Source organism: Perca fluviatilis, chromosome 15, assembly GCF_010015445.1.
Source record: "Perca fluviatilis chromosome 15, GENO_Pfluv_1.0, whole genome shotgun sequence".
NCBI lineage: Eukaryota > Metazoa > Chordata > Actinopteri > Perciformes > Percidae > Perca > Perca fluviatilis.
The window spans coordinates 9,482,699-9,509,830 of NC_053126.1; the positions used below are offsets into that span (position 1 = coordinate 9,482,699).

A 27,132-nucleotide genomic window follows, 5' to 3' on the forward strand; every position below is an offset into this window, starting at 1 on the left:
CCACAGACTTTGCAGCACACTGTGCATATTGTAATTTTAACCCAAATCCAAACTCCTGCTAAAAGAAGTAAAAGACTTGTAAATCTCAGGTTAGACAATTACCAAAACCATTTACCTACACAAATGCTGTTTATTGTTCAGCTGCTTTCTTCTCTGAGGAGTTGTTTTAATGGAGCTCTGTTATGGAATAAGCAAGATATGTTTATATAGTAATATGACGCTTAGAATAAGCTTAGAAATAGTTTTCTAATTAAACAATAGTGGTTTAACTGTATTGTGTTATTTTCTTGGACTACAAAGGACATTAATCATGGGAGGTAATTATGGTAAGAATGAGTTGTGTAGGATGTTGTACAGCTGCTCAACCAACTCAGTTAAGATCAATGAGAACAGCAGATCTGAGTTTCTCCTTTTAGTAACAGAGGAGAGAGAAACCAGACACTGACTGTCCTCTACTGATTTTATAAAAGAAACTGCAACATTATTATTCACTTTCAAATCTGACTCTCTTTAGGTTCCACATAATTTACAGACATAATTGTGTCTTAATTTGTAGAAATATAAAGTATTTGTAGTGGTTAACCTTCAGCAATTGTGTATGTATATACAGTATATATACACAGTATATATACAGTATGCATATATATATATATATATATATATATATATATATATATATATATATATATATATATATATATATATATATATATAAATAAATGTGCCTGTTGTTCACAATTTTTTTATATGTAAATAAAATAATCACACTAAGGATTTACAGCATAGTAACAATGAATCCTGTAGAATTTTGTACAGCTTAAGATTACAGTGAGTATAACCTCCAAGTATTTAAATATAAATGAATAATTAATATTAATATGTATTAGGATATAGCCATAAAAATGGGTACTGCAGGATTTTTGTACAGCTGCTTAACCAACACCAGTCACTGTGGGTATCGAGCACAATAATAAACAGCAGAATCTTCAGTCTTCAGACTGTTCATCTGCAGATACAGCTGCTCTCTGCTGTTGTCTCTGGAGATGGTAAACCGGCCTTGGACTGACTGAGAGTAGAGCTTGCTGCTACCACTACCGCTTTCAATTCTGGAAACCCACTCCAGTCCTTTTCCAGGAGCCTGTCTGATCCAATGCATATAGTAGCTACTGAATGTGAATCCAGATGTTGTACAGGTCAATCTGTGGGAATCCCCAGGCTTTTTCAACACTGGTTCAGATTGTGTCAGAGTCTGACCATCAACACCTGTTAAAAGAAAATAAACATACAAACCATAAAAAGACATCTATTATCATAACATATAACATTAAAATAATATTTGTGAAAATCTTCACCTGCCCAGCAGAGAGTTAAAAGCAGCAGTCCTGTCCTATAGTCCATCATGTTAAACTGTGTGTCCACTGTTCTCTGTCCTCCTCTCTGCACTCAGATAAGTAGAGGTGAAGATATCTGAGTTTTGCATCGACTCCTCCTCACAGGGAGGAAAAATCTGGACTGGAGATATTTAATGAAACTGAGTCAGAGTCAACCCTCCAAGTCAGTCTTTCTCTGACATGTTTTAATTTTTGTAAAATGTTTATCAATAGTAACACCACAACCATATATGTATTGTAATATACACAAATGACATCTGGCACATTAACATACAAAGTTTAATTACATTTATTAAATTATGATTTATCTTGTTATCAATGCTCTGTTTCTCATTAGTCACTTTGAACATAATAGGAAGCAAATGAGAGCGTTCACAGTAACATAAACTACAGTTGTAGTCTGATCACCAACATGGGTTAGTACCAGCCGGGAGGGCATGAGACGGGAGGTCTCCAGGCTGCAGCCATACCCGACTCGCTAATGCTGCTAATGGGTATCGTAGTTTCCCAGCCCTGGCAAGTTTGAAGAAGCAAACATGGAGGACCACATGTATTCAAAATCCAAATTTCAGGAACAGGAGTCTTCTTCTTTGCCCAAAAAAAGAAAAAGGATATTGAAAAGAGCAAGAGACCGGCTTTTTGAAGCCTGAACGCTACCGTAGCTGTAATACATACTTTGAACTGCGTGGTACGAGAGAGTTGATTGCGATATATGATCTCAACGCTAGATGGGAGAAATTCCTACACATTGGACCTTTAATGTCCACATTTAGAACATGTGTGTGGTTGAGTCTTGCTGCTTGCTGGGTATTTGTGGAGGTCTGTTGGTGGTTTGTATCACTGTGGGGTAACGTACACAGTAATACACAGCTGTGTCCTCAGGCTGCACATTCTGTCCTTTTAGAGTCACTGTTAGAGCAGAAGTGTCTCTGCTGTAGCTGAACTTGTTCTTTAGAGCATTATTTTGACTAAGGCCACTTGTTCCCCACTGATGGGAAATCCAGTCCATTGGTTTTCCTTCACTCTGTCTGATCCAACCTGTTGCATAGCTGTTATCAGTCAAAGAATAACCAGAGACCTGACAGCTGATGGTCAGAGACTGTCCAGGCTGCACAACCATTGAGTCTGTCTGGATGAGATCAATACTGTTCACACCTGTGGAAACACAAATCAACATTATCTCCATCATTCATCTGACTATTCAGGGTTTCTAATGTGTGTATTAGAGTGAATCCACTGAAAGCTCCTCACAGGAGCCAGCAGCAGTATCAGAGCTACAGAGAACATGGTTGCTATTGAAGGTGATCTGATGGGAGCTTCTCTTCTTCTGCTGCAACTGACAGCATGATATCAAGTCTTTATAGCAGACTGTGAGGAAGTTCACTTTGCATAGAGAAGGACACTGACAGGCTATAAAAGAAGGATAAACTGTCCTGTAACACGTAGTCAAGACTATTTTAACCATCTAATTTATTACAGGAAAAGAAATGTAAACCAGACACATATTATAATTACAATGATCTTCTCCTATGACTCTCATGCAATAACAAAAATTCTATTAACTATTCTGTTAATGTGATAGTTGGCTGATTTTGTGATTGTCTTAATGTAGGTGTTGCTGATTTCCTCAATGCAGTATTTAATGGTTATGTAAAAATGTGTGTCCACATATATGTTAATATAATCTGTTGCTTCAAATAATCTAAGTAGTGTGAGCATGTAGAGACCCAAGAAAGGATACATGGGAAACTTTGTGTTACTTTGATCACTCAAATGTGTAATTACTGAATGACGAAAAGTGCTACCCAGTTTTACAGTCTGCATTACATTATGTGATTATTATTTCAGAATAGCTTAAAATAAATTATCTCATTCTTGACAAACTTTATAACACAGAGGAAAACACATTTATACACCAATAGTCTCAATAAAGCTGAGACTCAGTCAGTTGTTCATCATGACATTGGTCGGTAAAAAATAAAACAGAAAGTCAAAAATCACAAAATCATCTGCTGCTGTCATTGTGTGCCTCTGTTTTAATAATCTTACATCATATTTAAGATCTCTTTGCAAAAAATGTACACTTATCAAGCATCAATGTTGGTCTAACTGGAGCATAGAAGACTCAGTTCAGCGTTAATATATCTGCAGAGTGAAAATATGCCTGTATTTTATTTTCTTCATATCCAGATACAGAGAGCTTCATGGCATTAAACTGTCAATATTGTCTCCACATATATTCTAGATAGTTCTCTGCAGTTAAAACAGAACAACAATTCCGTATGCCTATATTATTATTCTTTCTTCAAACAATAATTATCATTTTATATGAAATAGTTTTCTCGATACACGATACAAGTAAATTCACTTTGTATGTAAACAATAACGTAAAATGCTGTCATCACTCATCTCCACTTTCAGCTGTTTTCTCTTACAAATTATTTTAATGAAATTACAGTATGTGATGAGTGACATATTCTTATTTACCTATCGATTTTATTACAGCGCAATATGAATCATTTTAGAACTTGAGTATCAGTCAGTTAAGATCAATGAGAACAGCAGATCTGAGTTTCTCCTTTTAGTAACAGAGGAGAGAGAAACTAGACACTGACTGTCCTCTAGTGATTTTATAAAAGAAACTGTAACATTATTTTTCATTCTAATAAATTCCACATCATATCATTTACAGATATAATTGTGTCCTAATTTGTAGAAATGTAAAGAATTTGTAGTAGTTTAATTTCAGCAACCAGATTGTTGGGCTGTCTTTGGACCTTTTATCAATGAGTGATCTTTATTGTGTTTTTATTGTGTTTTCCAAAATGTGTATAATGCAGGGAGGATTGTTATTTTTATTATAAAACATATGTGAAAATTAGATTACAGAATATAAAACAACTTAACCTCAAAACAACAAAAACTGTAATATAATCATTAAAATATATAAATGTTATTAAAAAATTATTTCAAACTTGTGCACTACCAGCCTGAAAGAATGAGTACTGTAGGATTTTGTACAGCTGCTCAACCAACTCCAGTCACTGTGGCTCTCGAGCACAATAATAAACAGCAGAATCTTCAGTCTTCAGACTGTTCATCTGCAGATACAGCTGCTCTCTGCTGTTGTCTCTGGAGATGGCAAACCGGCCTTGGACTGACTGAGAGTAGTATTTGCTACTACCAGCAGCATCAGTAGCAGCAATCCACTCCAGTCCTTTTCCAGGAGCCTGTCTGATCCAGGCCATCCATCTGCTACTGAATGACAATCCAGATGTTGTACAGGTCAATCTGTGGGATTCTCCAGGTCTTTTAATTGCTGGTTCAGATTCTGTCAGAGTCTGACCATCAACACCTGTCAAGATATAAAAAAACATGACATTAATTTAGTTGTTACACTATTCAAAACTATTGTATGTTAAAACAAGATCAGTGAAAATCTTCACCTGCCCAGCAGAGAGTTAAAAGCAGCAGTCCTGTCCTATAGTCCATCATGTTAAACTGTGTGTCCACTGTTCTCTGTCCTCCTCTCTGCACTCAGATAAGTAGAGGTGAAGATATCTGAGTTTTGCATTGACTCCTCCTCACAGGGAGGAACTGGATCTGACTTTGATCTCTGTTACTGTTTGGTGAATCTGGAAAATGAATGTTTACTGTACGTGAGACATTCCTTCAGTATAATTTGGTCAATAGGCTAACAAACACATTATATACGTATTGAGCACCGTCTGCATCATGTGAAGACTTTTTACTCTACCCCTGAAGTGATTAATTACATTTAAAAAAAAACAAGGGTTGTTAATTATGTTATACTGTTTTTCACAAAGTCTTCAAGAGTCATACCATTTTCAGTATACATCCATATATACAAATATACATCCATTAAGTCAAAAAAAAAAATCTAATAATAATAATAATAATAATAATTAATAATTTCATGTGAGATGAAGATTAATTTGTATAAATATTGTGAGTCAGAAAGAGAACACACTTTTTGGAAATTGCCTTCACTTATTTAATATTATTGTACAAATTATACTAAGCAAATTTATATTACTTTTACTTTTTCATGGCTAAATATCTATTTCTCTCTTTACTGTAACAGTGAGCTGGTGTTGAAACCATTAGTGGTCTGAGGGCTCCTCCTCTGGTGGCTTCATGTTACAAGTGTTCAGGCTCTGAGGGGTTTTTGTTCAGGTCTACTGATGGTTTGTGTTACTGTGGCTCTCTGGCACAGTAATCCACAGCAGTGTCTTCAGGCTGCACATTCTGCCCATTTAGAGTCACTGTCTTGCTGGAAGAGTCGAAGCTGATACTGAACTTGTTCTTCAGGGAATCTTTGTAGTATGTGGTGCATCCAACACCTCCTATTACAATCCACTCCAGTCCTTTCCCTTAAGGCTGTCTGATCCAAGCTGTAGCGTATCTAACAACAGAATAAGAGACCTGACAGGTGATGGTCAGACGTTGACCTGGCTGCACAGTCACAGAGGCTGGCTGGGTCAACTGTTAACACTTCACACCTGTGGAGGAAAACATGGTGAGTATTGAATCAGTGTAATAACAGTGAACAGTGTGCTGTGATCATACTGTCAGTGTCTCTGCCTCAGTGAGACACACAGGATCCAGCAGCCAGCAGCAGCAGCAGCAGAGCTACAGAGAACATGGTTGCTATTGAACGTGATCTGATGGGAGCTTCTCTTCTTCTGCTGCAACTGACAGCATGATATCAAGTCTTTATAGCAGACTGTTCATGTCTTCTTCAAAGAGCTGAGCAGTCACAGCAGTGTACATATATTCAGAAAACCTGTAGTGTTGTAATCATGGTTAAATAAAGATGCATCATCCATTACTTCATCATGTTTGTGGCCCTTCAAATAAAGTGCTGACCTGGTCCATCTTTAACAATAACAAATAAGATATGATTAATGGTGGCATTAAATTAAATGTATTAAGAATGTAAGGAGTGAGTTGGCAAAATAATACTGAGGTCACTACATTGACACAAACTACAGTATACTGCAGATGCATTTTTATGGTTGCTGTATTCGCAACAACATAAGGCACTTAAACAGTAATGCGGTGTGTATAATGTGACCAATTTGTAGGATATTTATAGAATTTGTAGTTCTTACTGCGATACCACTTGAGCAATATTATATTTGTCGGGTCACAACATTTCGATTCCTTATTATAAGGGGTTACTTTTCTATTTTAAATGTGTTTTCCATAAAGTGTATAAGGCAGGTTGTATTGTAAATGTTAAGTTATACTCAACAATTAGTGTATTTGAAAAGTAGATTACAGAATATAAAACAACTTAACAACCTCAAAACAACAAAAAATGTAATATAAACTAAATAAAATATATGAACACTATAAAAAAATATTTCAAACTTGTGCACTACTAGCCTGAAAGAATGAGTACTGTAGGATTTTGTACAGCTGTTCAACCAACTCCAGTCACTGTGGCTCTCGAGCACAATAATAAACAGCAGAATCTTCAGTCTTCAGACTGTTCATCTGCAGATACAGCTGCTCTCTGCTGTTGTCTCTGGAGACGGTAAACCGGCCTTGGACTGACTGAGAGTAGTATTTGCTGCTACCACCGTTATCATTCCAGGCAATCCACTCCAGTCCTTTTCCAGGAGCCTGTCTGATCCAGGCCATGTGATTGCTGCTTAAACTAAACCCAGATGTTGTACAGGTCAATCTGTGAGATTCTCCAGGTCTTTTAATCGCTGGTTCTGATTCTGTCAGAGTCTGACCATCAACACCTGTCAAGATAAACAAGAAAACAATCACTTCCTGTAGGATGGCAACTTTTTGAAAACAAATTCAAGTCAAGATCAATGAAAATCTTCACCTGCCCAGCAGAGAGTTAAAAGCAGCAGTCCTGTCCTATAGTCCATCATGTTAAACTGTGTGTCCACTGTTCTCTGTCCTCCTCTCTGCACTCAGATAAGTAGAGGTGAAGATATCTGAGTTTTGCATCGACTCCTCCTCACAGGGAGGAAACATCTGGACTGGAGATATTTAATGAAACTGAGTCAGAGTCAACCCTCCAAGTCAGCTGTTTTATTGTTTGTCTGACATATTTTAATTTGTGTACAATGTTAGCCAGCATTAACAACACAACCATATTAATTGTAATAATACACAAATGACATCTGACACATTAAAAAACAAGGGTTATTAAATGTGTTAAATTATGATTCATCTTGGAATGAATGCTCTATTTCTCATTAGTCACTTTGAGCATAATGGGCAGCACATTAGATCATTCACAATTATATTGTTAATATACTGAAAATTGCTTCAATATCATCTCATAATAACATACATGCTTTGTACTTATGAATATTACTTTGTATATTTGTGAAGACATGTAGCTACTGTTTAAATGTAGTTAGTTATCAGATGCAACATGAAAACAGGAAAAATGTTTTTTCTCATCTTTTATAGGCTTTACAACATGATAAATACCATTCATTGAATTCCATAAACATTAATTGTATTAAGTCATTAGAGAGTGCTGTCTTTATTAATGTTCACATTTAGAACATGTGTGTGTGGTTGAGTCATGCTGGTTGCTGGGTATTTGTGCAGGTCTGTTGGTGGTTTGTATCACTGTGGGGTAACGTACACAGTAATACACAGCTGTGTCCTCAGGCTGCACATTCTGTCCTTTTAGAGTCACTGTTAGAGCAGAAGTGTCTCTGCTGTAGCTGAACTTGTTCTTCAGAGCATCATTTTGACGAAGGCTACCTCCACCCCACTGATGGGAAATCCAGTCCATTGGTTTTCCTTCACTCTGTCTGATCCAACCTGTTGCATAGCTGTTATCAGTCAAAGAATAACCAGAGACCTGACAGCTGATGGTCAGAGACTGTCCAGGCTGCACAACCATTGAGTCTGTCTGGATGAGATCAATACTGTTCACACCTGTGGAAACACAAATCAACATTATCTCCATCATTCATTTGACTATTCAGTGTTTCTAATGTGTGTATTAGAGTGAATCCACTGAAAGCTCCTCACAGGATCCAGCAGCCAGCAGCAGTATCAGAGCTACAGAGAACATGTTGATGTTGAAGCTGAACTGATGTCAGCTCTTCTGTCTCTCACTGACACACACACACTTCACTTCTTTATGAGGCTACGCACAAGGAGGCTGATTTACATACTGATGATAGTAAATCAGCTGACTAAAGTATATTTGAATAAATCAAAATGAAGATGAAATGTTCAGGTGTTCTCACACAAAGAGAAGGTGAAACCTGAATCTCTGACAAACATATGTTTGATTGTTAATGAAAAGTAAATAATGATATGACGGAAGAGACGCGATTCATTTATACTGTAGATAAATCACTGAATTTATTCCATCACTTGAAAAGTTATATATACATTCAATGATGTATCACTGATTGTTATGTAGTATTTTAGTAATTACTGTAAGATCAATTTGTGTTGTGTCTGTTTCTCTCTTTAGTGTAACAGTGAGCTGGTGGTGAAACCATTAGTGGTCTGAGGGCTCCTCCTCTGGTGGCTTCATGTTACAAGTGTTCAGGCTCTGAGGGGTTTTTGTTCAGGTCTACTGATGGTTTGTGTTACTGTGGCTCTCTGGCACAGTAATACACAGCAGTGTCTTCAGGCTGCACATTCTGTCCATTTAGAGTCACTGTGTTGCTGGAAGAGTCCAAGCTGATACTGAACTTGTTCTTCAGTGAATCTTTGTAGTATGTTGTGTATCCAACACGTCCACTTACAATCCACTCCAGTCCTTTCCCTGCAGGCTGTCTGATCCAAGCTGTGTGATGGCTACCAACAGAATAAGAGACCTGACAGGTGATGGTCAGACGTTGACCTGGCTGCACAGTCACAGAGGCTGGCTGGGTCAACTGTTCACACTTCACACCTGTGGAGGAAAACATGTTGAGTATTGAATCAGTGTAATAACAGTGAACAGTGTGCTGTGATCATACTGTCAGTGTCTCTGCCTCAGTGAGACTCACAGGATCCAGCAGCCAGCAGCAGCAGCAGAGCTACAGAGAACATGGTTGCTATTGAAGGTGATCTGATGGGAGCTTCTCTTCTTCTGCTGCAACTGACAGCATGATATCAAGTCTTTATATCAGACTGTGAGGAAGTTCACTTTGCATAGAGAAGGAAACTGACAGGCTATAAAAGAAGGGTGGACTGTCCTGTCAAAACTTGTCAATGCTTGGAATTGTGTTATGAACATGTATGTTGACACTGTAACTAAATAATTTCTCTGAGTGGATCAATAAAGTATTCTGATTCTGATTATGATTCTGAAAGACAATGTAATTATTATCACGGTAAAGTTAACACAAATTGAAATTTATTTTTATTAATTCTTCACAAAACTTCTAATACAAGTCAGACATGTAAAACAAACAGATTTACATTTACACTCAGATCAACAAAGTATTTAATGTCTGCTTCAACATCATCTGGGGGAGCTGCAATAAAACATGTCTGATTGAAACAGTGTTATTGAGACTGTTTCTCTGAGTGTGATGATGATGTTGAACTGAAGCTTACTCTGTGAATGAGGTTTATCATAAAAACATCTATTGTTCTTACCTGCCCAGTTAAATGACAGGATGAGAAAAACAACCAAATAATCAGGTCTGATCATTGTTAAAGCCAGTTGTCTCTGTCCAGTCTACAGTGTGTATGTCAATGATTTAGTGTCTGTCCTTCACTCTGCAACACATATGTAGAGATGGAAGAGGTCAGAGATTTGCATTGACTCCTCTTCCTCAAACAGAAACTCAACACATCTCTGGAAAAATATGATTTATGTATCTTTCATAATATTGTTAATTTATGATTTTGTTTAATGATGAAGATTATTTTCCTTTAACACCACGGGCCTCCGAGATATCAGCTTTCGTCACACCCGACACATTCCTGCAATATACGGTTATGCCATTTGGGTTGCGTAATGCGCCCGCTACTTTCCAGCGGTTAATGCGTACCGTGTTATCTGGCGTCGACAATTGCGAAGCTTACTTAGATGATGTAGTTGCTTACTCCTCCACCTGGTCTGACCATCTCCATACATTGTCCCTTATTTTTAGCCGTCTCGGCGTGGCCTCCCTTACTCTTAATCTCGCTAAGTGTGACTTTGGTAGGGCCACTGTTACCTATTTGGGTAAACAGGTGGGTCAGGGGCAGGTGCGTCCTTTGGCTGAAAAGGTGCAGGCGATCATTGATTTCCGTGTGTGCTGTGTGCCCTGTGTTTTTCCTTTTTTTGTTCTAATTTTATATGCAAATGAAGGTGTGCCATAGCCATCCGTGGATTGGAGGAGGAGTTCAGGCCCGACCCTGTGATTGGCTGCAGCTGGGGAAGCAACCCGTTTATAAGGAGCCAAGATGGCGGCGTCTGGGGGAACAGCAGACATTCCTCATTCTCCTCAGCTCCCAACTGGCCACACTTTTGTTTTGTCTAAATTTGGTTTAGATCAGTTTTTGGTTTTTGGTTTGTTTAGTAAGGGTGGACCTCCAGGTGTGTTGATTTTGTTTTCTCCTGTTTTTGTTAGATAGGGAGGTAAGTATTTTGTCTTTTGTTTTGTCCTTTTGTTTGTTAGGTTAGTTTCTTATCTCCCAGTTAGGATAGTTTTGTTTGTTATTTTGGTGGTAGTCACCCTGAAGCTTTGTACATTTATGTTACATATATATATTATTCTATGTAAAATAAATTCCTTTGTTTATCTGATCCCTGAATTGTTTGTGGCTACTTGGGAGACGGGGAAGATGGGGCCTTTACATGTTGCGTCCTAGGCACCCCTAGACTGGGTCGTAACACTGACATATTATCTTCTACTGCCACCTGGAGGTATTTGTGAAAATATATTGTGTGAGGTTTTTGTCAAGCCTCTCTGCTTCCTTTAACCAGTGTGTTTCTCTGGCACAGAAATACACAGCAGAGTCCTCTGGCTTTAAGTTGGACAGTCTCAGATACACCATGCTGTTGCTGTTATCTCTGGTGACCTCTACTCGTCCTTGCACACTGCTGGCATGATGTGTTCCACTAGCATCGCTGTAAATACGCCCTATCCATTCCAGTGCTTCTCCTGCAGGTTGTCTGATCCAGCTCATGCTGCAGCAGCTAAATGTGAAACCAGATCCCCTGCAGGAGAGACTGAGAGTCTCCCCAGGCTTTTTCACTACTGAACTTGAAGGAATGGACTCCATACTCTGACCTGTACAACCTGATGAGATGAAAGGAGAGAAGAACCACAGAAGAAATTAATCATCTGGGAAGTTTTCTGGTGTCAGTGACTGTGTGTGTCTTCAGGCTGCACATTCAGTCCATTTAGAGTCACTGTCTTGCTGGAAGTCTCTAAGTCGATACTGAACTTGTTCTTCAGTGAATCTTTGTAGTATGAACCTCCAGTATATTTCCATCCAATCCACTCCAGTCCTTTCCCTGCAGGCTGTCTGATCCAAGCTGTGTAGTAGCTGCTGAGAGAATAAGAGACCTGACAGGTGATGGTCAGACGTTGACCTGGCTGCACAGTCACAGAGGCTGGCTGGGTCAACTGTTCACACTTCACACCTGTTAAAAAAGAAAATGTTTTGTAACAAATGATCAAGTTATAATGCAAAAGAAGAACTGTTTACTTTAACAAATCCAGAGATATTCACATCCAGCTGCCAACAGCAGCAGCAGAGCTCCAGAGAACATGGTTTATGTTGAAACTGACGTGCTGTGAACTCCACTGACAACCTGATGTGATGTTTTTATAGCTGAGAAACAAGGAAGGTCACTGACTTTGCATAAAATCAAACATATGAAGCATCAATGTTGGTCTAACTGGAGTCAATAATAGTTTGTTCAGTGTTATATCTGCAGAGAGAAAATATGCGTGGATTTTTTTATTTCTTCATATCTAGGTACAGATAACTTTATTGCATTAAACTGTCAATATTGTCTCCACTTATTTTCTAGACTTTCATTTGTGTTAATAACACAACAAAAATTCCTTAATGACTATATTATTATTCTATCTTCATACATTAATAATATTTTTTATATAAAATATTTATCTTCATACACAACACAAGTAAATTCACTCTAAACAATAATGTTAAATGCTGCCATCACTCATCTCCACTTTCAGCTGTTTTCTCTTAGAAATAATGTTAATGAAATTACAGTATGTGATGGAAAGAGTGAAATATTCTTATTTAACTATTGATTTTATTACAGAGCAATATGAATCATTTCAGTGTTTGAGTATCAGTCAGTTAAGATCTATGAGAACAGCAGATCTGAGTTTCTCCTTTTAGTAACAGAGGAGAGAGAAACTAGACACTGACTGTCCTCTAGTGATTTTATTAAAGAAACTAACATTATTTTTCATTCTCATAGATTCCACATCATATCATTTACAGACAGTATTGTGTCTCACTTTGTAGAAATGTAAAGTATTAAGTTTAATTTCAGCAACCAGATTGTTGTGCTGTCTTTGGACCTTTTATCAATGAGTGATCTTTATTGTGTTTTTAATGTGTTTTCAAATTTGTGTATAATGAAGGGAAGATTATTAATTTATAATAAAAACATATAGGAAAATAAAATTACAGAATATAAAACAACTTAACAACCTGAAAACAAAAAACATGTAATATAAAATGTTTAAATATATACATTTAATGAAAAATATTTTAAATTTGTGCACAACCAGACTGAAAGAATGAGTACTGTAGGATTTTGTACAGCTGCTCAACCAACTCCAGTCACTGTGGGTGTCGAGCACAATAATAAACAGCAGAATCTTCAGTCTTCAGACTGTTCATCTGCAGATACAGCTGCTCTCTGCTGTTGTCTCTGGAGATGGTAAACCGGCCTTGGACTGACTGAGAGTAGTATTTGCTACTACCACCAGTATCAGCAGTAGCAACCCACTCCAGTCCTTTTCCAGGAGCCTGTCTGACAAAGGCCATGTAGTAGCTGCTGAATGTGAATCCAGATGTTGTACAGGTCAATCTGTGAGATTCTCCAGGTCTTTTAATTGCTGGTTCAGATTCTGTCAGAGTCTGACCATCAACACCTGTCAAATAAAGAAAATAATCAGTCGCTTTTCTATGTTGGTAATGTTTTAAATACAACTTCAAATAAAGATCAGTGAACATCTTCACCTGCCCAGCAGAGAGTTAAAAGCAGCAGTCCTGTCCTATAGTCCATCATGTTAAACTGTGTGTCCACTGTTCTCTGTCCTCCTCTCTGCACTCAGATAAGTAGAGGTGAAGATATCTGAGTTTTGCATTGACTCCTCCTCACAGGGAGGAAACATCTGGACTGGAGATATTTAATGAAACTGAGTCAGAGTCATCCCTCCAAGTCAGCTGTTTTAATGTTTGTCTGAAATATTTTAATTTGTGTAAAATGTTAGCGGGCATTAACACCACAACCATATTCATTCTATTAATACACAAATAACATCTGACACATTACAAAAACAAGGAGTGTGAGAAGTGTCTCTGCTGTAGCTGAACTTGTGCTTCAGAGCATTATTTTGACGAAGGCTACCTCCTTCCCACTGATGGGAAATCCAGTCCATTGGTTTTCCTTCACTCTGTCTGATCCAACCTGTTGCATAGCTGTTATCAGTCAGAGAATAACCAGAGACCTGACAGCTGATGGTCAGAGACTGTCCAGGCTGCACAGGAGTGCAGCAGACAGGAGTCTGTCTGGATGAGATCAATACTGTTCACACCTGTGGAAACACAAATCAACATTATCTCCATTATTCATCTGACTATTCAGGGTTTCTAATGTGTTTGTTAGAGTGAATCCACTGAAAGCTCCTCACAGGATCCAGCAGCCAGCAGCAGTATCAGAGCTACAGAGAACATGTTGATGTTGAAGCTGAACTGATGGGAGCTTCTCTTCTTCTGCTGAATGATATCAAGTCTTTACAACAGACTGTGAGGAAGTTCACTATGCATAGAGAAGGACACTGACAGGCTATAAAAGAAGGGTGAACAGCCCTGTAAGACGTAGTCAAGACTATTGTAACCATTTAATTTATTACAGGAAAGGAAATGTAATACAGACACACATTAGAATTACAATGATGTTCTCATCTGACTCTCAAGCAAGCACAAAATGTCTATTAACTATTCTGTTAACATGATTGTTGCCTGATTTTGTCTTAATGTAGGTGTTGCTTATCAAATAATAAATTTGTTCAATGTAGTAATTAATGGTAATGTAAAAATGTGTGTCCACATATGATATGTTAAAGCGTCCATATTATGCTCATTTTCAGGTTCATAATTGTATTTTAAGGTTGTACCAGAATAGGTTTACATGGTTTGATTTTCACACCATATTTTTGTTGTACTGCACAGCTCTCTCTCACTGCTGCAGATCCTCTTTTCACCTGGTCTCTGTTTTAGCTACAGAGTGAGACCTCTTTTCTTCTTCTTCTTCTATCCTATCTTTGATTGCACTCGCACATGCTCAGTAGCTCAGATGTAGATCAGATGTCAGCTAGCTCCATAGACAGTAAAAGAAAGTCTGTTTCTCCAACTTCGGTCAGTTACAAGGCAGGATTAGCTGGGAGACTTCTAAATGAGGGCGCACATGTAAGTAGTTCTTTTGTAGATTATGGTGAATTTATGTGTGTTGTAGCAGTGCTTTGCTATTGAGAATGTACGCATTGAAGTCCCCCAGTAGAACAATGGAGTCCCCCACTGGAGCTCCATGCAGGACTCCATTCAAGGTCTCCCAGAATGCTGAATACTCCGAACTCTTGTTTGGTGCATATACACAAACAACAGTCAGAGTTCCCCCCCCACAACCCGCAGGCATAGGGAGGCGACCCTCTCGTCCACCATGGTAAACTCCAACGTGGCGGTGCTCAGCCGGGGGCTTGTGAGTATCCCCACACCCGCCCGGTGCCTCACACCCTGGGCAACTCCGGAGAAGAAAAGAGACCAACCCCTATCCAGGAGTATGGTTCCAGAACCGAGACTGTGTGTAGAGGTGAGCCCCATCAGGTCTAATTGGTAGCGCTCCACCTCCCGCACAAGTTCCGGCTCCTTCCCCCAAAGAGAGGTGAGATTCTGGTCCATTAAGGCCCCTGACCTTCACTGCCACCTGAGTGGCAGCACACCCGACCCCAGCGGTTCCTCCCACAGGTGGTGGACCCATGAGATCAGCGAGCACCAGGTGCTCGCTGATCTCTCCATACACGATACAAGTAAATTCACTCTAAACAATAACGTTAAATGATGTCATCATCATCTCCACTTTCAGCTGTTTTCTCTTAGAAATAATTTTAATGAAATTACAGTATGTGATGGAAAGAGTGACATATTCTTATTTACCTATTGATTTTTATTCAGCCAGTTAAGATCAATAAGAACAGCAGATCTGAGTTTCTCCTTTTAGTAACAGAGGAGAGAGAAACTAGACACTGACTGTCCTCTAGTGATTTTATAAAAGAAACAGTAACATTATTTTTCATTCTCATTGATTCCACATCATATCATTTACAGACATAATTGTGTCTTAATTTGTAGAAATGTAATGTTTTTGTAAAAGTTTAATTTCAGCAACCAGATTGTTGGGCTGTCTTTGGACCTTGTATCAATGAGTGATCTTTATTGTGTTTTTAATGTGTTTTCAACATATATGAACGTAAAATTACAGAACATAAAACAACTTAAACTGAAAACAACAAACATGTAATGTAAAATGTTTAAATATATACATTTTATGAAAAATATTTCAATCTTGTGCAGTACCAGCCTGAAAATATGAGTACTGTAGGATTTTGTACAGCTGCTCAACCAACTCCAATCACTGTGGGTCTCGAGCACAATAATAAACAGCAGAATCTTCAGTCTTCAGACTGTTCATCTGCAGATACAGCTGCTCTCTGCTGTTGTCTCTGGAGACGGTAAACCGGCCTTGGACTGACTGAGAGTAGTATTTGCCACTACCAGTATCAGCAGTAGCAATCCACTCCAGTCCTTTTCCAGGAGCCTGTCTGATCCAGGCCATATAGTAGCTACTGAATGACAATCCAGATGTTGTACAGGTCAATCTGTGGGATTCTCCAGGTCTTTTAATCGCTGGTTCAGATTCTGTCAGAGTCTGACCATCGACACCTGTCAAGATATAAAAAACATCAAGCGAAATAAGATGATGACACTAAATAAAAGTTATGTCAAATTAAGACAATTGAAAATCTTCACCTGCCCAGCAGAGAGTTAAAAGCAGCAGTCCTGTCCTATAGTCCATCATGTTAAACTGTGTGTCCACTGTTCTCTGTCCTCCTCTCTGCACTCAGATAAGTAGAGGTGAAGATATCTGAGTTTTGCATCGACTCCTCCTCACAGGGAGGAAACATCTGGACTGGACTTAATCTAACATCTTCTTTGGTGAAACTAGAATGAATGTGTACTGACCAGGAAGTGTCCATATTAGTTTGAACATTTTTAAATGCTGTTTGTCAATGACTAACTTGGGTATCAACATTACCACAACAATAATTTAAGGACAATGTCATCTGATTGATTATATTTAAACGATAAGCTACAACCAGTGGATCAGTGGTGCCCAGCACACCTGGATGTGGCATTGTGAAGGTTTACAGTCATTTCATGGCAGAAAAGTTGGTAACAGATCATCATTAGGAGGAGAACATCAATCTCTGGAGCATTAGGGGCTGAAAACAATTAAATATAACATTTACTGCTTTTCTTCCCTGTCTTTGTTCCTGTATATGGATGTCACTGGGATAAGTGTTAAAGCCAGTCCTTGTCTGCCCTCTAGAGTTTTAAAACAGGAATGGTAGCTACTTTTAAACATTAGAGAACGATAACTCACTTGTGACACCCAATAAGATTAGTTTGTTATTGAAGCCCTGTGCTTTTTCGCCGTTTCCCTTCCTTCCACCCATTGCATGCTGGCATACACTCAAGCACCAACATGACAGTGAATGAAAAGCAGAAGATGCATTGTTGTAACTGATGTTTATTTTTCTTTCATCATTACAGCTCAGAATGTTTTTTATTAGCTTCAGATTTTTTATTGAAAACAAAACAAATGGCATTTTATCCTTATATACACTGTAAACCCTGATTGAGGAAATCAGTTGCCATTTTTTGGTTTCTAACTAATTTTCATGATTCTGCCCCGGTGTTAAATTCTGAAGCATCACAAGGTGTGAACATATGCTTTCAACTTGTAAAGGTTTACCTTCAATGATGGAGAATGTCAGACAGTTGTGCTCTTTAAGTCCATTAAGTTCTTTAGGATTTTGTACAGCTGCTCAAACAACTCTGTGGCCATCGGGCACAATGATAAACAGAAACTTCAGTCTTCAGACTGTTCATCTGCAGATATTACTTCTTTCATAATGGGAAGAGTTTTTGCTAAGATCTATGAACAGACAAAAACAATCTTTCAAGTCAGAGTTATTTTAAAACTGAAAGAGACTAAATGGCATCAAGGTTTTGGTTTGTTGATGCTCCTTTGTAATGGCTGTAAAATGTGTGAATTCCAGGATTTGGTGTAAAATTCGTTCTTTCATTTTCATAAAAATACTTGTGTACAATCTGAAAATGATGTGGAAGCTTTTTATTTTTAAATGCTACCAAAATGTAGATTTTTGCATGATCTTCATGCATTTACTTGTGGTACTTGTGTACTTATCAGCAGTATGGCACAACAAAGTAATACCTAGTCAACGATATGATCCCAGTGGTGATTGTAAATAGAGGAAGTAGTTTTTGTATGACTCTCCTATTATCATCTCTCACTGTGTCTGTCGGGCACAGTAATACACTGCTGTGTCCTCGGTCTTCAGACTGTTCATCTGCAGATAGAGTTTACTGCTGGAGTCATCTCTGGAGATGGTGAATCTCCCCTGGACTGACTGGGAGTAGTAGATGCTAGTACTGTAGATACTCGAGATCCACTCCAGTCCTTTTCCAGGAGCCTGTCTGATCCAGTCCATCCTGTAGCTACTAAATGTGAATCCAGATGTTGTACAGGTCAATCTGTGAGATTCTCCAGGTCTTTTAACCGCTGGTTCAGATTCTGTCAGAGTCTGACCATCAACACCTGTCAAGATATAAAAAAACATTACATGAATTTTTTCGTTACACAATTCAGAACTATGTTTAACCAAGATCAGTGAAAATCTTTACCTGCCCAGCAGAGAGTTAAAAGCAGCAGTCCTGTCCTATAGTCCATCATGTTAAACTGTGTGTCCACTGTTCTCTGTCCTCCTCTCTGCACTCAGATAAGTAGAGGTGAAGATATCTGAGTTTTGCATTGACTCCTCCTTTTTTGGCTTTCTCCTAACTGTATTTTGTGTTTTCACAAATCATCTCACCGTATCTCTTACCATTTTGACTTTGTTTCACATTTTTTACCTGATGTTACCTAATCCTTTATTTTTATTTATTTTTACCGTAAGTCACTTTGTAACATTTTAATGTATTTATTTACTCTCACTTTTGTCCAATGCAAAGAATGGAATAATGTTACTGTTCCTGAATAACAGTTATTAATAATATTTTCATTCAAAAAATTGCTTTCAGTTGATGTAGTAGGAAAATCACCTTGTCAGATTGAGACAGGTAAACAACATCTCATGTCGCCTCAAGTTATTTTTGATCAAATTGTTGTTTTTCATGTGAATAAAGCTTATGTACAATATCATTAGACCAAACATCGATTTTTAAACTAATAAAATTCCGAGCACAAAATTCTACTTTTGAAGAAAATTCAGCTGCATTTCTACATAATCGGTTAAATAAGGTAAATTAATGTTAAACAATTTCTAAAAGTCTAATTCAGTCTGTCTTGTGGGAGTACAGACAATGATGTATCAGTGATTGAAACCTCCAAATATTTAAACTAGGGCTGTCAAAATTAACGCCATAATAAAGAGTTAACGCAAACGCTTTTAACACCACTAGTTGATTTAGATGTAGGATTAATGCATGCACGTTTTGGGATCTGGGCCTCAGGACGCTCTTTAGTTTTGGGAAACCAGGAAGCGATGCACAGTAATGTTGTGGGTGGCTAGCAGAAACAAGCCTTGAGCAGAAATGGATAAAGAAAAGTGTTTTGAATGGCAAGTTCAGATTCAAAGCCCTTCCAGATGGTTCTCTTGACAAGACTAGGGGTAGTGGTGGAATTGTGGAAATTGGTTCTCTGACAAAAACATTTTAGATTGTTACTGTAACAGTGTGCTGGTGTTGAAACCATTAGTGGTCTGAGGGCTCCTCCTCTGGTGGCTTCATGTTACAAGTGTTCAGGCTCTGAGGGGTTTTTGTTCAGGTCTACTGATGAGTCACTGGGAGAGTCTTAATTCGATACTGAACTTGTTCTTCAGTGAATCTTTGTAGTTTGGTGGATGTAACATCACCATGTACAATCACTCCAGTCCTTTCCCTGCATGCTGTCTGATCCAAGCTGTGTAGTAGCTGCTACCTGCATTTTTTTTCATATATTTGCTTACTGACTGTATTTGGTGCAAACATAAATCCAATGACAGCAGCCACAATCATGTGAATAGTAATATATTTTGCAACTTTTAATAAAAGACTTTTAATGGTTTCAGTGTTTGCAGATGTTTAAAGAAACAGACATACAGAGAAACTTGGAGCCTTTTAGAGGAAAACAGCTGCTCAGGAACTGAAACGTGACAAAATGCAAAAAACTAAATCCTTTAACAAAGATGAAAACTATTGTAGTTCATCCGTTTACAAGTTACTCTTCTGTAATAAACAACATATTTACCTTCATACATGTGTTATTATGTCAGAAATAAAATCATATATCAAATATCATGCAGCATGATTGTTTATTCAGAATTCTTAAAAGCCAGTCATACAACAATCATACTCAAATGTCTGTGTTGTCTCATTTTGAATGACTTGACCTGAGGACATTAGTCATGTGAGACAGTGCAGAGTTTATCAGCCCAGGGAGGATGAGGAAAGACAAGAAATTTTTCTTACTGCAGGAGTTGAAGTAGTTTCATTTAAGCAACCAGATCATTGTGATATTTTTACCAACAAGTGATCCTTATTGTGTTTTTGTTTTTTTGTTGAGTAAAATATATATCTCAGGAAAATGGGAGACAAAAGGGAATTTACTATCTAAAAGTATGTTATGTAAAATTTAGGGGGGGGGGGGGGTAAGTAGTCATATTAAAAATATTGTCTATAAAATATATGATATAAATATTACATTCTTATATCATCATCATTATTTGGCTTCATCAGCACAGTAAGAATACTGTAGGATTTTTGTACAGCTGCTCAACCAACTCCAGTCACTGTGGCTCTCGAGCACAATAATAAACAGCAGAATCTTCAGTCTTCAGACTGTTCATCTGCAGATACAGCTGCTCTCTGCTGTTGTCTCTGGAGATGGTAAACCGGCCTTGAACTGACTGAGAGTAGTATTTGCCACTACCAGTATCAGCATAAGCAATCCACTCCAGTCCTTTTCCAGGAGCCTGTCTGATCCAGGCCATATAGTTGCCACTGAATGACAATCCAGATGTTGTACAGGTCAATCTGTGGGATTCTCCAGGTCTTTTAATCGCTGGTTCAGATTCTGTCAGAGTCTGACCATCAACACCTGTCAAGATATAAAAAACATCAAGTGAAATAAGATGATGACACTAAATAAAAGCTATGTCAAATTAAGACAATTGAAAATCTTCACCTGCCCAGCAGAGAGTTAAAAGCAGCAGTCCTGTCCTATAGTCCATCATGTTAAACTGTGTGTCCACTGTTCTCTGTCCTCCTCCCTGCACTCAGATAAGTAGAGGTGGAAGATATCTGAGTTTTGCATCGACTCTTCCTCACAGGGAGGAAACATCTGGACTGGAGATATTTAATGAAACTGAGTCAGAGTCAACCCTTCACGTCAGCTGTTTGACCTTTGTCTGACATGGTTTAAGTTGTGTAAAATGCTTCAGTATTAACACCACAACCAAAGTTATTCTAATAATACACAAATGACATCTGACACATTAAGATACAAGGGTTTTTCAAATGTTAATTCATAAATCATCTTGTTATCAAGGCTCTGTTTCTCATTTTGAGAACAATAGGCAGTACATGGAGTATTTACAATCATATACAATTTCATTCTGATCAACATCTATAATTTTAAATAGCCAAATAGCTGTTGGCAAATGACATACTCTAGCATTGCTAGAGATACTCTATGACATACTCTAGCAATGCTAGATATATATATATATATATATATATATATATATATATATATATATATATATATATATATATATATATATATATATATATATTTGTCCTTCTATGTTAAATACAATATCACATCCAGAGACATTAGCACTTTTTTTGTGTTTTATCATATAACCAAAAACTCAAAAAATAAGGATTATCTGTAAGGTTTATGTTAAATGAACTCACAAATTAATGATGTCATGTAAAATGTCTGGTTGAGTCACATGGTTGCTGGGTATTTGTGCAGGTCTGTTGGTGGTTTGCATCACTGTAGAGCTATATTTTTTATCAAAGAACTGTTTTCACAGCCCTGACATGCTTCAGTGCTTCTCACACAGAGATCAGTGTTATTCAGTTGTTGTACAGCTTAGTAGTGTTGTGTGTCACTGTGGCTCTCGTGCACAATAATAAACTGCAGAGTCTTCTTGTTTCAGACTCTTAACCTCTAAGTGCACACGATTTTGGGAAGTGTCTTTGGTGATGGAAAACTGGTCTCGGTCTCGGACACTTTGGGCAAATATTGTGCCAGTTCTGCTATCGATGCGTCCGATCCATTCCAGTCCTTTCCCTGGTTTCTGACGAATCCAGTGCAGCCAGGCTAGAGACAGTCCATTCACCTTACAGGACAGAGTGACTGGTTGTCCAGCTCTGCTCACCACTGGTTCTGAGAAGGTGAGGGACTGGCCCTGAGCAGCTGGAAGAGACAGAGTTTAGATTACAGGGAGCCATCTGACATCCAAAGCTCCTTTTCTCCTCATTCGCTCAACACCGACTTCACTCACCTGAAATGAGAGCCAAGAGGAGGACACTCTGTACAACTGTCATGGTGGGAACTTGACTCAGTCTGCACCTGCAGAGGCTGTTATGGGGATTATATATTGTGTTGACAGAATGGGTGGGGATTATGCATCAGTGTGTGAATTTACATTTTATCAGTAGGAGACATAGGCGGCGCTTGGTGCTATTTTTAGGGGTGCGGGAAGCACCTCTAAAAATCATCTCAGCACCCCTGAAAATAAAGTCGTTATTGTGATAATGTGAAATCGTTTAGTGCTCAAACTAGTGGCGGTTTTTGGCACGGGCGAACCGGGCAGCCACTTAACTTAAAAAAATATATATAAATAATCCTCTGCGCCGCAAAGCGTTTTTCTGTTTTCTATCATTTCACTGTGTGGGGCAGATCAGCGCCCCCAGCAGCTGCAGGCGCCCTGCTTGCTGAGAGAGGTCAACTCCCCCACTTTCACAATGAAATGGACTAGTCCGTCCCACAGTGCAAGACCAAGACAAGTCTAAACCTTTCTTTTATGTTAATGGTCTAAACGCCAAAATGAAACAAAGTTACCCAAGCAGCTCAAATAAAAGAAAAAAAGCGAAAAGACATGTTTTCGGCAGTAGCAGGACCTTCATCAGCTCCCGTGGCCGATGATAGTGGTGTCGGCAGCAGTGGCATATGCACAGTGAGGAGGAGACTCAGGAGGAGAGGGACAGAGATGAGGGAGTGAGGCTACATCCTGCGGTAAGCACAACTCCCCTTAAAACACTTAACCCCTTGATAAAACTGAGTGGTGGACAAACTGTTGATGATAACACTACAACAATAAAAAAGTAGGAATGCTGTACTGTATGATTGCCTTAGTAGCCTATATAAACGTTGCACATAATGCAAACGTTCTTAACGAGAATTGTAGCTTTTCTATCTGCATTGAGAGACAAAAACTCATGATAGACCTCTTCAAATTATAGCACAGGGCCTCTTGAAATGATCATAAAACAAGCTATATATATATTGCTTGTTTTATGATTCATTAGGAGTATACAGTTGTAGTGTATTAATAAATGGCACTTTGTTGAAGTATTTAATGTGTAAACTTTCACGGATTCTTGCTTACTCATTACATGGCATTAGTAGTTTTATGAGTAGGAGTTGGTATACATATTCAGGGGAGCGCAAGAACGGGTACAGCTTTATCAATACTAGTTAAACAGTTGTACAGTTTTATTCCCAACTTGTATATATTTTAAATTATTTGTTCTTATATTCTATCCTATTATTATTTCATGTATATTGTATCCTATTATTTCATTTATATTCTGTCTGTGCTGTGTGTCTGATATTGTGCTGCTGCAACACTGGTATTTCCCATTTTTTTGGGATCAATAAAAATCTATCTGTCTGTCTATCTGTCTATCTATCTATCTGAGCTTATGTGGTGGGCCGGTCTGGGCCAAAATGCCAGGGCTGATTTTTGGTCCCAGTCCATCCCTGTCGGTCACTGTGGCTCAAGCAGAGAGGAGCTTTTCCAAACTAAACTTGATCAAGTCATACCTGAGGTCACCATGTCCCAGGAATGCCTATCTGGCCTTGCTGTCATCAATATCAATCACTCAATAGGGGAGCAGATTTCATACGATGACATCATTGATGATTTTGCATCAAGGAAGGCCAGAAAGGTCAGGTTTTAGTTGTAGTTTGGGTTTTCTGTTCTTAGTGCTATAGTGTAATAATTACATTCTGTTTAGTGTGTTTTCACATTTGTGTGATGAAGGATTTGTGCTATTTCGAATGGGGGGATGCCCGGGAGGGTCTCGCCCGTCATTCAACACCGCCCCAGGCTCAAACCTTATTACTTTTGCAAACCTGATTTTAGCGATGGAATAGGATAAATGACAGGTTCAGCTCAGTTGTAGCCTAAAGTCAACAGCCTGTCTGCGATTCCCTGAACGAGGTCAACCTACTGTTTAGTCTGCGCAGATAACTTTGGGGAATTCGGTCGTCAGAGTATGGCTACTTTCAACCACTGAAAAGGTATGGCTAATGGAGTGAAAATTAAATCTAATCAAATGAACACGTTAAGTAGGCTACAGGTGTAGGCCTAGTATTTGTGGAACCAATCTGTGATCCCTGATCACAATTATGGCAATTATATCTGAATTAGCCTAGCTTAGCTTATTCACCACAGAGTCCAAATTTGTTGTGCGGCGACGTAGACAAAATTGCTAACTGTAGGCATGTGTAGCTTAGGAGTAGCCTATAAATGAGTTTTAAAGTGTGCTATAATAGCCTGCCGTAACAGCTTGAGCACCCTACCTCCCTACCAGACACTTTCTTATTTTTAACTGTCAATGCCAATGAAAAATAAATAATTCGACCTGACGGATCATCAGACTCATTCATATCAGAACTGAAACACTGGAACAACAAACCCTGACTCACAGTTTCCCCATAGATGGATATACATTTCTTTGTTTAAAGAAAACAGCCAGGTTCAGGTGAGAAAGTATAAGATAAGCCTTTAACATTATCCCACTGCACTGAACAGCAACCCCATATTCACTTATGTTATAAATAGGTGAATGTATAACCTTTGGTAGCCTACACGATACATTCTCTGTTGATTAGTTGATTACATTTGCCTTCTGGTTGACAGCACAAAGGAGTGAGGGGAATAGAGAGGGAGAAGGGCAGAGAGAGCAAGATGAACAAGGTGAGATAATGGCTAGGCAGCCTATAAGACATATATAGTAGGACTACTGTGTTTTGTTTTCTCTTTTATTTGAAGATTATTTTCTAGTTGATTACAAAATGTTTTGTATATGATTGTCAGTGATATGATGGAGGGAGGGAGATAGAGGGAGAGAGGATGATGGAGAGAGAGAGAAGGATGGAGAGAGAGTGGACAAAGAGAGGGACCTGGAAGAACCAGGTGAGAAAGTGGACATATACGGCAAAAACACTTAAAATATTCCATTCACATTATATTTACATATGCATTTCATGGAGGACTAGGCTCTTCAGAAAAAGAGATGTTGTGTTTTCCCCATCTGGTTCAGAGGCGTTATTAGATTAGATGAAAAAGTTGAAAATTAACAGCAGAAAAAAACATGAATAATCCTGTCTAAAAATATGTTAAGGCTTATTTTACCATTCAAGGTATGTGCAGGGGCGTAGCTCCAAATTCTGGGCCCTGTAGAAATGCATTTTCTATGGGCCCCTCCCTGCAGCCAAAGCTATGAATTCTAGCATATTTTTGGGCCCTCCTCACATGAGGGCCCTGGGCACTCAGTCCAACGCCCCAGGGGATGTGTGCTGCAATAATAATGCTTTGTAGTTTCCATCTTTTTTTCACAGCTGATGCCTTGAATCTGTTGATAGTTTGTCATAATTGCATGTCTCAATCTGCCTATTTCTTTACCCAAAACTCACCAGAAGTCATGATTTAAGGGTTTAAAAAAAATAAAATCTTACGGGGGCATGACCCCGAACCCCCCTAGCTTAACTGCTATCTCTTGCTATCAAGAGAGAGAGAGAGAGAGAGAGTTTTTCGAAACAGAATGAGATACATTAAATATGTTGTTTATTGTTTCTCTTGTTTTCAGTGTGTTTGGACAGTTTTTCAACTGTGTGCATTTCTAAGAGGGTGAGATTGTGTGGTGTGTAGTTCAATGTATACAGTACAAGCTGTAATGTCAGTCTAAGACGTTAATTTAAAAAGTTATTGTTCACCTAAGTGAGGTGGATTACTGCTAATAGAGAAAACAATGTGACAAAGGAATACATAGTTTTTCCTCCAAGAGCCAAGGAAGTAAAAGTTTGCCTTTTTGCAGTATTACTACAGTATCCATTCAGCTTCCAACCCAATGGCTTACATACACAAGAATAAACAGCAGCTCCTTCAGTCTTCTAGCTGTTTATATTGAAATTGATTTGAAATGATGAAATGGAGAACTATACAACTAAATGAATACACAAAGAATCAGTCACTGCTGATCCAGCACCTAAATGTTCTATTTTTGTTGGGGTGAAGCAAGCTCTCAAAGGGTCGGAGTATAAAATTGTAGTTTTGAGTGGCAGTCAGTCAAAATCAAAGAGATAAGCAGAACTAAGTGTTTCCATATAGAGGACAGAGAAACTTGAGACTGAAACATTCTATGGTTTTTATGAAAGATAATGTAACATTATTTGTCACTCCCACTTTAGATGCCACATGGCTGAAATGTGTATGTAGTATTTATTTTATTCATACCTGGACAAGGATTGTTTTGCTGTCTTTGGCTGTATTGTAAGGAAGTGATCATTGATAGGACCCCCTCTAAAATGGTATGCTACATCTCAAGGGGCTATCCTTTAAAGGTCCCATGGCATGAAAATGTCACTTGAGGTTATGACTATGAGGTTTTTTTAAATTAATATGCGTTCCCCCAGCCTGCCTGTGGTCCCCCAGTGGCTAGAAATGGTGATAGGTGTAAACCGAGCCCTGGGTATCCTGCTCTGCCTTTGAGAAAATGAAAGCTCAGATGGGCCGATCTGGAATCTGCTCCTTATGAGCTCATAAGGAGCAAGGTTACCTCCCCTTTCTCTGCTTTGCCCGCCCAGAGAATTTGGCCCACCCATGAGAGAGAGACATATCCATCCTCCACCTTGCCCCCCCCCCTCCTCAATAGCTAC

General features: G+C 38.5%; 7 gene segments (V, D, J or C); all 7 read right to left on the reverse strand.

Annotated features, from left to right (window-relative positions):
• Positions 1-946: 946 nt before the first annotated feature.
• LOC120574381 lies at positions 947-1,408 on the reverse strand. The segment is given in 2 exon segments: positions 947-1,263; positions 1,353-1,408. Coding segments are annotated over 2 exon segments (366 nt in total).
• A 2,921-nt stretch (positions 1,409-4,329) lies between these two features.
• Positions 4,330-4,886, reverse strand: LOC120574661 (the record flags this gene model as incomplete). The annotated part of the segment is given in 2 exon segments: positions 4,330-4,746; positions 4,838-4,886. Coding segments are annotated over 2 exon segments (363 nt in total), but the record flags the coding sequence as incomplete, so codon positions are not given.
• A 3,049-nt stretch (positions 4,887-7,935) lies between these two features.
• LOC120574382 lies at positions 7,936-8,482 on the reverse strand. The segment is given in 2 exon segments: positions 7,936-8,336; positions 8,433-8,482. Coding segments are annotated over 2 exon segments (444 nt in total).
• A 486-nt stretch (positions 8,483-8,968) lies between these two features.
• On the reverse strand, positions 8,969-9,519 carry LOC120574603. The segment is given in 2 exon segments: positions 8,969-9,312; positions 9,410-9,519. Coding segments are annotated over 2 exon segments (351 nt in total).
• Positions 9,520-13,184: 3,665 nt separating this feature from the next.
• LOC120574650 lies at positions 13,185-13,620 on the reverse strand (the record flags this gene model as incomplete). The annotated part of the segment is given in 2 exon segments: positions 13,185-13,483; positions 13,572-13,620. Coding segments are annotated over 2 exon segments (348 nt in total), but the record flags the coding sequence as incomplete, so codon positions are not given.
• Positions 13,621-16,242: 2,622 nt separating this feature from the next.
• On the reverse strand, positions 16,243-16,689 carry LOC120574383. The segment is given in 2 exon segments: positions 16,243-16,553; positions 16,641-16,689. Coding segments are annotated over 2 exon segments (360 nt in total).
• A 5,373-nt stretch (positions 16,690-22,062) lies between these two features.
• Positions 22,063-22,548, reverse strand: LOC120574600. The segment is given in 2 exon segments: positions 22,063-22,380; positions 22,469-22,548. Coding segments are annotated over 2 exon segments (354 nt in total).
• Positions 22,549-27,132: the final 4,584 nt, after the last annotated feature.